The 11224-nt window shown below is 41.2% G+C and overlaps 1 protein-coding gene across 6 annotated transcripts in view; it reads right to left on the bottom strand.

Moving 5' to 3' along the window:
• Positions 1–1011: 1011 nt before the first annotated feature.
• The window catches only part of TADA2A (transcriptional adaptor 2A), a 45418-nt gene continuing 35205 nt past the window's right edge, over positions 1012–11224 (bottom strand). For 5 of the 6 annotated variants that reach the window (XM_043902954.1, XM_043902952.1, XM_043902956.1 and 2 more), the window contains 6 exons: positions 10140–10250; positions 8541–8612; positions 6470–6602; positions 5859–5902; positions 3350–3423; positions 1012–1853 (listed from right to left, as the gene is read on the bottom strand). In XM_043902954.1, coding sequence (XP_043758889.1) covers positions 1668–1853; positions 3350–3423; positions 5859–5902; positions 6470–6602; positions 8541–8612; positions 10140–10250 — 620 coding nt within the window. In that variant the 3' untranslated portion in view covers positions 1012–1667. The remainder of the gene's footprint in view (positions 1854–3349; positions 3424–5858; positions 5903–6469; positions 6603–8540; positions 8613–10139; positions 10251–11224) is intronic. The other variant, XM_043902957.1, reaches the window with a different exon arrangement.

Raw genomic sequence — 11224 nt, 5'->3', positions numbered from 1 at the left:
ACTTCCCTGGGGGTCCAGTCGTTAGGAATCTGCCTGCCAATGCAGGGGACACGAGTTCGATCCCTGCTCTGGAAGGACTCCACATGTCAAAGGGCAACTAAGCCCGTGAGCCACAACTCCTGAGCCTACATGTTCTAGAGCCCATATGCCACAAGAGAAGACACAGAAATGAGAAGCCCAAGCACCACAACTAGAGAAAGCCCATGTGCAGCAACGAAGACCCGGTGCAGCCAAAAATAATAAATATATATTTTTAAAGTCTTAGCATTAAAAAAAAAAAAGAGGCAATCCCTTTATAATCAACTTTCGGTGATGGTGGTGATATACTATGTTTTCTAATGATAGGACTATTTCAAGAAAACAAAAAAATAAAAAAAGAAAACCACAAGCCACCCTTTTTAAATACTTAAGTCCTTTATTCTAATTGCCTCAGATGCTAAGAGTTTCCTTTTCATTTGTAAACCCTAAATGAAGTCTATTAGCAAACCACATGCATATATACATCAGCCAAGAAGTTTGTGCTGGTATTTCCAACCAAGTATATGATACTTGAATTAGGTATTTTGAATGATGAAAGAACTGAAGATCAGTCAGCTATCGGAGGTAATCTGTGATGATTCTGTTTGCTTCCAATAGAATAGGGACAACCCTCCGAGTTTGGCTTCCTACTGTGCAGAAGTATTTAAGGACCAACTTTCAGATGTGGCAGTCACTCACCCTCATATCTAGTGAGTTCCACACATGAAAAGGCTTTCCTTTTGTTTTAAAAGTAGCTCTTCTTGTAGGCTAGCCTTTCACCGTTGAGAAACTAGGGTTCAGGTCTCATCCAAGCAATGCTGAAATTAACTGCATCATCTCCATCCTCGGGGACCTGGTATCCTGGGAAGCCCCCGGTGACAACAAGGGTGAGCCCAGGACACACGTGTTAGCACAGACAGCTCAGCGTGATGAGGTGGGCATCCAACACCCTAAGTGTGCTTTAGTTACCAGAATATTTGACACACCCACAAATTAAGTAGCAAAACATTTTAATCAATTCTAAAAATAACAGAGACATTTTATATCCATTGCTACCTCCTCAAAAGTCTTCTGCAGATTAGACAGTCAGACTGCAGATTACAGAGCCAGACATTCAAGTTCCAAGTACAGTTTGGGACAAGATCATCATGGGGAGGTTTTCCTCCTTTCTACTCAAAAACATAAGTTGTCAGCTTAAAAAGAAACCCTCAAACAGAAAGAGAAAACTTTCTCTCACTATAACCTCTTTATTTTAAATCTGTCTGTAACGTTTGAAGGCAAAACATAATCAGAAAACCAACCTCCCAAGCAGGTACAAGAATCTGAGCTGCACTCCTGGGATTACAGACTGGTTTAGTTCTATTTCTACTAACACTGTGATGTGAGGTACTATGGTTCTTGTTTTAGTTATAAGAGGTGTTAGGAATGAATGCCCACACACAATTAACAATAGCTTATCTAGCACATAATTCTGCAGCACAATACCAACAACAAGAGTATTTTAAAGCAGGGTGGAGAAGAAAGTAGACATTAATAAAACTGAAGATTTCCTTTGTTCTTCCTCTCTTTTCACAACGACACTTCAGTTCAAAAACAAGGCTCCAGAAAGGCCGTGAGGTCCTTTGGCCCGCCCACACTCCTGGGGAGCCTCAGGCTTTGGTGATGTATCCTTCTCGGATGAGGAAATCATAGATTTTCCGGGTTTTGTTCACGTCTATCTTGATGAGTGCTCTTGCCTGTGCCAGTCTTAAGCCTCCTTGCTTGTTACATTCGTTCAATAAAGCAGATTTGTATTCTAAATAGGCTCCCGGGACCAACCTCACCATCTGACAGAGCTGCAAGACATGGCAAATTTAATCAACATTAACATCTGTCAGTCTTAAATTTTAATCCAGTAGGTATAGCCATAATAAAGTGTAAAGAGTGACATCAACCTCCAACTATTTACAGGAGCTGCTGGTGGCTAGACCACATTCCATTCTGTCTTTTCTTTGGTGAGAAAGTCTCAAGAGACAGAAAAAGGCTGAGGGTGATGCCGGGAGAGCTGTGGCACCTGTCAGCCGGCTCCCCGGGGTTGTCACGGGTACAAATCTGTGTCCTGAGGACTGGCCTGGGGCAGAGTCCCAGCACCGTCCGGCTCAGCCTGTCAGGGAAGAGTTGCAGGGCCCGGGGTAGGGGTGCTGACACTTGGGTTCCCAAGTGTGAATCACATTATTTCTGGTACCAGCATAAGCCCGTAGTCTCTACTTTTGTGATTACACTTCCTACTTTGGAAGGAAAGGAGATCTAGAGATCTTGCTAAGAGGTTACTGCTAAAGATGCAAAAAGGTGGTTTAATTCTAGTTCACCTACCATTTATCCAGCAATGAACAGTCTGAGGTCACCATTTTGTGGGTAAGGATAAAAAACTGCTTGAAACTCTGGGTCATTCCATACTTGAATCAGAATGGCAATCCTTCCTCAGCAATACCTGGACATAACATACACTCCCTTCTCCTCCCACGCTCATCTTCACTGTTCCTACTGGGTAAAGTCAAAGTCTAATACTAGCCTCTATTCCATTCTGTCTGACCTGAATTTCTGATATGGAGTGGCAGATGAGGACGCCGATCTTGGGAACTATAAAAAGAGCACACAGGAACAAAGGAGGAATTCCTCTTTGGAATGGACTTAAGAGTTGTCGCACATTCTTTAGAAAATGCTTGATGATGACTCATTTGAGGCTGGACTTAAAAGTTTAGAAACAGCTAACAGTCATAAGAAGTCACATCCAGTGATTAAGTGATTACGGTGGAAAAGAAAAGTAGGTCATGGCTTTTTTAATCAAAGTTAATGTGTGACTACAGATGATGATGGATTCCTCTTTTGTGCTTATGCACATACCACGGAGACAATTCAAAAATCTTTTTAAGTAATGGTCATATTGTTGGAATAAGAGTAGAACTTCTGAAAGTGTCCACTCTTATAGGAAATAACCACTTCCATATACAAGTTATTTTAAGTTTGTAAAAAATTAAATTCAGTAAATAAAGTACTTAGTACAGTATCTGTTACATGATAAATGCTCAATAAATGATAGTTGGTATTATTTAGATTTATGTATCATATGCTCTTCTGTCAGCAGATGAACGGTGGCAGGGTGATGAGGAAATGAGTCCCTGAGACCTGCTAAGTCCACCGAGACCTTGAGGATGACTAGAGCTGTGTATGCACATGTGTGATGTGAGCAGAGCCAGAGGGGCTTGATCCTGTAATGTGTTTTTCACGACAACTCAGTGAATAACTGGCCCCTACTCTCTGTCCTCTAACCAGTTCCCCTTCTTTTTGTTACCTCCTTTTCTTTCTCATTCAACTTCTCTGTGCCAGGGAGGCCAGTGAGGTTCAAGGGCGGTGCACTTCGTCTACCTATAGATACAGACAGAAGAAGGCATGTATTTTGTAAGAGACAGTACCTCAGGAGTAAAAAGTGTAACAAGTTCACCATGGTCAGGCCATGGTTAGGTACATGGTCAGGCCATGGTTAGGTACAAAACTACTACACATCAGGTACCCCAAAGTTCACTTGAAAATAAAAACAGTAAGTCAAGGACTTCCCTAGTGGTGCCATGGATAATGATGTGCCTGCCAATGCAGGGGACACAGGTTCGCTCCCTGGCTGGGCAAGATTCCATGTGCTGCAGAGCAACTAAGCCCATGTCCTTGACAACTACTGAGTCTGTATGCTGCAACTACTGAAGCCCTTGCGCCTAAAGCCTGTGCTCTGCAACAAGAGACGCCACCATGAGGAGAAGCCCACGCACTGCAATGAAGAGTAGCCCCTACTTGCTGCAACTAGGAAAGCAAGCCCACACAAGAGCAACAAAGACCCAGCACAGCCAAAGATAAAGAAAGATTAAAGAAAAGAATTAAAAAAAAAAAAGGTAAATCAAGTGCCCTTTGCCTTGATAAAATGCACATATAATCACACACACCTCACAGTCAAATAAGATTATTCTTCCTAACCCAGCAGAAGATTCTAAAATCTACAGTCCAGATGTCATCCAGTTAAGAAAGGTCACATGCTGCCTGTCTTGACAGCTGATGAATGGAAATAACAACTCTGCAGGAGAGACATTCCCTAACACTGGCCATTCTGCCAGCAGTGCAGGCAAACATGGTAATTACCCAGGTACCATTCACCTTGAGATCAAAGACAGAGAGTCAGGCCAGCAGAAGGCCCTTCATTATGTATTATTTGAGGGAATATCTGTTCCTCCCAAAGTAGCCCTGTTTACCTGAAAGACCCACAGAGAGGAACAATGAGCCAGTATATGGCAAAGCAGAGACTGAGGTGAACTCACATACCTTGCGAAAGAGACCCAAGCAGGAGGTCACTGCCCAGGATGGGAAGCCTGATGTGCACAACTCTGGGGATTTGTTTTGAATGTACACGTGAGTGAATGGGCTGTGTTAAGCAAAAGAAAATGTAGAATACTACGTTACACTTCATGGGGGCAGGGTGCTGCTTAGGTGGTGGAGAGCAGGGGGAGAGGCTGTCACAGGCTTCCCTTTAACATTAACAGAGGGAATGGGAGCTGCTCCGCAGTCCCAGGCCGAGCTTGACCCTAAATGACCTGAAATGGAGATTACGATCACTCAATGCCTCACCAGTTCCGAGAGGCTACATTATGATCAGTGATTCAGGTTTCCAACTCTGCACTGCCTTAGGAGCAACTCAGAGTGTGAAAAGGAGCAAAGGGTCATCTCAACCTAAAGACTGGGGCTGAGGGGGACTGATGCCCGCCAAAGAAGCAATCAAGAGTGAGCGCAAATGGTTCAGAAAACACAAATACCAAAGAAGCCAGGTCAAGTACGTTCATTCACTTTAATTAGTCAACATTAAATTTTCTTATTTCTGTATTTAGACTGGGGGAGGATTTGGATGTGAGAAACTTATAAAACTTAACTTGTCTTGGCTATTCCCTAAAAGACTCTTTTCTCCTCTAAATATTAAAAAATAATTACTTGAAACACAGGAATAAATGGAAAAAAAAAAATCACCCCTGCAGTGGCCTTCTCTGAGCCCTTGTCTGGGTCTTGAATCAGAGATTTTTTGAATGGGATCACAAGGTCTATTTTTCCCAGTTTCAAAAAATGGTAAAACTACAAATGGGTTACCTTTTTGCCAAATCCAGTCTGTAAACAGTGGAGTGGTCTGTATGTTCTGATCAGGGCAAGTGGCTAATCTACATATGGAGCAGGGATGAATGATAACCAAGAAAATAGGCAAACGAACACCATGATCTCAGATCAGCGTTCTACAACTAATACCACCCCACACCACCATTTATTAATTACCAAGCAGCAAGGATTATCAGATATCATATGGCTTAATCTTGCCCTGTAAACTGACCTCAAAATAGGACATGCTGGAAGAGATAAGAAACAGAAATACTTTTAACTCTCCAACTTATAAAGAAAGTCTTACTTTTCTGGCAAGTAACATACCTCCTTGCTCATATAGGATACAAAGCCTTTAATTTATCCCCTATGAGACAATCTTGAAGTCTGTGGTATATAAAATCATAGTAAACGAACTGCCTGTGAACACTGGTAAAATAGAAAAAACACCTGTCTGAGGTCCTTTCCTCCCCTGTCTTTGTAATGTAAACCCGAGGAAAGCTCCTGTTTGGCCATGAAGATTCTAACAACTTGCTGATGTTTATGAATCTGTATAACAATCACCATTCCCCTGCCTAAGCACCTGGCTCCCACAAAGGCGGGAGGGTTTGTTGGGTCACTGTAATTCCCAGGATGAAAACGCCACAATTGTGACTTGCTCCAGCCTGAAAAATAGTTACCTGAATTCGAAGTCATGGGAACAGAAGGACTCAGGCCAGAATCACTACAAAAAAGAAGAGGAATTTAAACTTATGTCACATCAAGAAAGCAATTTCCAAAAGCCCATGAGAGACTGGGTAACATTTATCAGGTCAGCTACTTTGAAGAGAAGTAATGAGACAGACTAGACTATGCTTTTACAGGCTATCCCCACTGTACACAACTCAAGAAAGGAAATCTGTTCCAGGGAAGGAAACTGCCTCGATTTGTTAAGAAGAGGTCCTGGTGTGGCACATCACAGAGACCATTCATGAGCAAAAAGCAGGAAATTTGATCCTCCAATGAAAATCACACTAGTAGATACAGAAGAAGAAAGAAGGTGTGGCAAGAGAATACACTAATCTTAAAAAATAAGGTCAAAGTAGCAAAGTAGGATTCTAGGAGGCCAATTACATTTCTCAAAACTGTCGGTACTGTACTGTTTGAGACACCCTGCTGAAGTTTTCTGAATTCTTCTAGCTACCTAATTATTACAGCTCTGCCATTTAGGGTAGGGCACCCACAGGGCTATCTGAAAATACAGGTAAAGGCCAAAAGCCCCATGAGGTTGTCCCCCAGACTAATTCCTCACATGTCAGCCTGCCGGCGGAGCCACTGCTGGCAGGCGCTGCTGTCCTGGATGTACTGGAGGACCTCAGAGAGCATGGTGCGTTTGAGGCGTTCCTCTTCTCGAGTCTTCTTGAGGTGATCATAGGTTCTGGCACCTGTAGATGTTAAAAAAGTGACAACAATGACAAGGTAGCAGAACTAACCAAAGGGCTTCCTAACTCATCAACAAACAGTTCATCTTTTTTAACTTTTAATTTCTGTGGCCTTGCTGTGAGGCTTGGGGGATCTTAGTTCCCCAACCAAGGATCAAACCTAGGCCCAGAGCAGTGAAATCGCAGAGCCCTAACCACTGGACCCCAGGGGATTCCCAGTCATTTTTTAATTTCCTTTGAAAAACTGCTTCCATTATTTTTCTAAGAGCAAAGTGATTTCCCCTAGTTTGAAATCTCTTTTTTGATAAGAAATGAAAATGTGTTTATTCCTTTTCTACCTTTAAGAAATTTGAGAGAGGGAATTCGCAAAACAGAAAAGTACAAAGAAAGTTGGAGTTGCTCATATTTCCATCCCCTAAAAGTAACTTCTAATACTGTCATATTTACTTCCTGCTTTATTTTTTTCTATCCATATATTTTTCCAAGTCACACAAATTCTATACACATACACTGTTCCTTAAAAACCAGTTAGGATTACAAATAAAAATAAATCCTCATTGACTATTACTATTCTTTTCACCTCTTTCCTGGAGACAACCAACATCAGGCAACCCAAATCTGGTATCAGAGTCTTCATGTGCATCTTGCTAACAGCTGCATAGTGTTTTCTACACTATTAATGTATGTAAGATCCAAAATATCAAACCAGTGGGTTTCAAGCCAAGTTCCACAGAGGCCTAGGTTACTATGAAAATATCTCAGGGATTACTGTGAACATACCGGTGGTCCTGAGCTCCACACATGGTCTGAATCATCAGACTTCAACCTAAGGAGTTCCACTTTTCCTTATGGATTAGTGCTCCACATAAAATTTCATTTTGTAAACAGTTTCCAATGTTAGAAATAAAGAGCCATTTTACTAGGCTAAACTTGAGCAAAGGGTGAACGGGTGATAGCTTTCAACCAAACAGGAAGGAGGGAATGCTGAAGACCATCACCAAAACAACAAAATGACAGAAACTGCCATTTATTGAGGACTTGGTGCGTCAGGTACTATACTATGTTTTCACACATTATCTCTCATTTGATCTTCACATGAACTCTAAAAGACTCGGAAAATTGAAACAAATAGAATTACAGATTTGGTAAAAGAGCCAGAATCCAAACCCAAGCTGTCCAAGCCTAGACTTCAGCTCTTAACTGCCAACACAACTGCCTTCTCTTACAACCTGGCTCTACTACAACTAGTTACTTAATCACTTTCATCCTTAGTTTCTCTATTAAATGAGAATAACAATACCCATCTCTTAAGTTGAAAGTGAAAGTGAAGTTGCTCAGTCGTGTCCGACTCTTTTCGACCCCATGGACTGTAGCCTACCAGGCTCCTCCGTCCATGGGATTTTCCAGGCAAGAGTACTGCAGTGGGATGCCATTCCTTTCTCCAGGGGATCTTCCCAACCCAGGGATCGAACCCAGGTCTCCAACATTGTAGGCAGACGCTTTACCATCTGAGCCACCAGAGAAGTCCCTCTCTTAAGCTGGTGAAGTATAAAGGGTACAGTCCAACGCATGGTGAACGGTTAGGTGCCATGAATATAATCATCTCTACCTCAAGTAACTGGGATGCAAGTGCCTAGAACCAACTGAAGTGTGCTTCATGGGAATGATCATATGATGCATCACTAAATTTAAAAAGGCTGAGGCTAAACGTTGGAATACAAAATATTTTTTTTTTAGAGGCCACAATAGAATCCTAAATCTAAAGTAGCAACTCTGTCATACTTTTTATTTCACCTCAGATAATCCATATAATGGTATTTAGAAGGATTAAATAGATGAAACTTTTGGGAAAGATCAAAAACTCATTCTGAAATGTGGAAGCTTATTTATATGTTTGGAAGGCACATGCCCTGATTTAGTGTGGAGCATAAGCATACTTACTACAAAAATTGGTAATGCCTGCCGTCCTGTATTCCTGGAGCCTTTTGATTTCCCTTCGGAGTTCAAATTCCACTGTTTATCCCCCCAAAAAAGACAGAGAAAAATCGGAAAAACAAAATCAACATCAATGAGCACTTTTACTGCTAAATATTTTCAGTAATCCTGCCTTCTATAAAAGACTGGGCAATTCCATCTGGGGAATCCTAATTGTTGCTAATATCTCATTAGAAATTTTACTTAAGAGCTGACAAAAATGTACTCCAGTGGTCTTTTGGCTTCTGTCTCCAATTGCAGAAAGCAGCTGGAATTGTTTCTTAGAAAACTTCATAGTGACCTGGCTGAATTCATTTAGCTACAGTAGTAATGAATATAATTTCTCAAACCGCCAAGTTTCCCTGCTCTATTTATTCCTTGTTAAAAGTTCTAGCCACAAAGCCAAATTTTGGCATGAAACCTGTCTCTGGTATTACATGACACAGACCTTTTTGCAAGGGAAGGACAAAATTCTGTGCTCAAGTTCCCGATGGTTTCTTTACAGCTTTTCTCTTACAGGGACAAAAGAGCAGTGTGTTTTCCATAAACCAAGATTTCTGCCTCCTCTGAGCACACAGATCAGGTTGCACTGCTCAGATTATTATGTGATGGAATGTTCAAATCTGGGTGCTTTGCAAAAGCGGATGACGGAAGAACCTGGACAATCCACGGGGTGTAGTCCCCTGGAGTGACACATAAACCAGCGATGGTACAAACTGGGACAGGAAGTAAAGATCAGACACCCAGGATAAATCACACAAAGAATGCCAACTAAACAGGGTGTCTGTGAGGACAACCAACCCAGTTCAGATAAATGCCTGCAATGTCATGCAAGAAATATCTGCACAAAGAGAACAGGATACAAACCTTCATGAAGTACCTTCCTGAACTAAATTTGGGAGTCAAAATCAAATACCTGAATCTCATGATGAAAGGCATAGACTCAGCCCCTCAGTTCAGACTTTTATAGTCCAGGCCTTACTGCGTTAACAACTTCAATTTTTTATAGTGAGAAATCAAATGATAACTATATAGATCTCTCTCAGAGAAAAAAGGCAGGAAAATTATGTAAGTGCTATATATTATTTCCATGAGTCACCCAACTCTGTCCCCACCTAGAAACTAGTTTTAATACTAAAATAATTATGAACAAAATAATGTGATTTGCCTCAAAATAATCCAGTTGAGGATGGGAAAGGAATGGGTGATAAAGATGACACTGGATCAGCCACTGGATGGTTAACTGCTAAAGCTGGGTGATGGATACATGTATATCATAGTATAATGAACCCCCATGTATTTGCAAACTCCCATATTAAAAATGGGGGAAAAAGCTACTAAACTACTGTTTATCTAAAGGGGGGTGGAGAGCCACTACTATTTTTAAGCTTTCTTCTCCATTCCCAAAGTTTCAAATTTATCTCATAGCAATAAAGGGGAAGAAACAATTAAAAAAAAATCCACTTATTTGTTTACAGAATTTCACATAAAACACCATTATCATTCCTATTTATATAAACACACACACACAGAGAAACATACAGTCAAGGTTTAAAAACCACCTACATGCATGGCTTTCAATGAACTTGTCATGCTCCACCGGCCCCACTATCCTTGCAAATCGCCTCATTGTTTCATAAAGATCTTGGACTTCCTTGGGATATCGTCGTTCCATTACTACAGAGAAAGTAAAGAATATAAAGGTCTCTTAAGTTTTCTGTATTTTTTTTTAACAAGTAGTAAAATGGAAGAATATTATTCCTAACCTCACATGATTAATTTACCCATGACAGGAAGCAAACCAGAAAGCTAGGGAATGCAGCACACTAATCATGATGCTAACAGAACCAGAGGGACTATGTCTCAGGGACGCTGTCATGGCCGGAGAGCACCTGCACTCTGGTGACCCCCACACCTCGCTCTCAATCTGCACAGGGGCAGGAAGTTCTGGCAGTAACAGGAAGGACGATTAAAGGCAGATCATACATTCTTAGGAACAATACAGGGCAAAATCTCCGGTACTGACTTCTGCAGAACAAGGGACATGTAGACATGCTAATTCATCTAGAAGAGGTAGATCAGTCTGGCAAAAGTGTGTGATCTCTCCCATGTCCCACTAAAAATCCTCTCTGTAACTCCATATCCTCAAGTGAGGCATTTATTTCTTCACTCTCTACATGGGTCATTTTGCCTTTCTCTAAACTTAATTAAGTACCACAACTTAATATACTGTGAATGAAGTTATATTTTAATAACTATCATGGAAGCAAATGGTCATATATGCCACCTGGGATACCCTTCCAGGTAGCCAGAATCAGCCCCTTTGAGGATCACTACAGACCAAATCTCTAATAAAAAGAGCTATCAGCAAAAAGAGGGCTAGGAGAACCCACCAACAATAATTGGTAGGTTGGAATGATCAGGAATTCTCGAATTGCTACTCAGTCATTTCAATAAGAGTAACTAGGCTAGCTCTGTCCACTCTCAGGCTAAAAATACAGGCTGTTACTTATGATAGTTACTTAAATTCTCGTATTTTCAGATGAATCTCTTCCTTAGCAGGAAAATTCTTGGCCACAAATTCTAGGGGCTGATTTGATGGGCAGCCACAGATTCATTTTATTCACCACCAAAAAACCCTACTTCTACAG

The sequence above is a fragment of the Cervus elaphus genome, chromosome 5 (assembly GCF_910594005.1).
Source record: "Cervus elaphus chromosome 5, mCerEla1.1, whole genome shotgun sequence".
Lineage (NCBI taxonomy): Eukaryota > Metazoa > Chordata > Mammalia > Artiodactyla > Cervidae > Cervus > Cervus elaphus.
The sequence above is the reverse complement of the archived record's forward strand: the minus strand, read 5'-3'. Positions and strand labels throughout refer to the sequence as shown.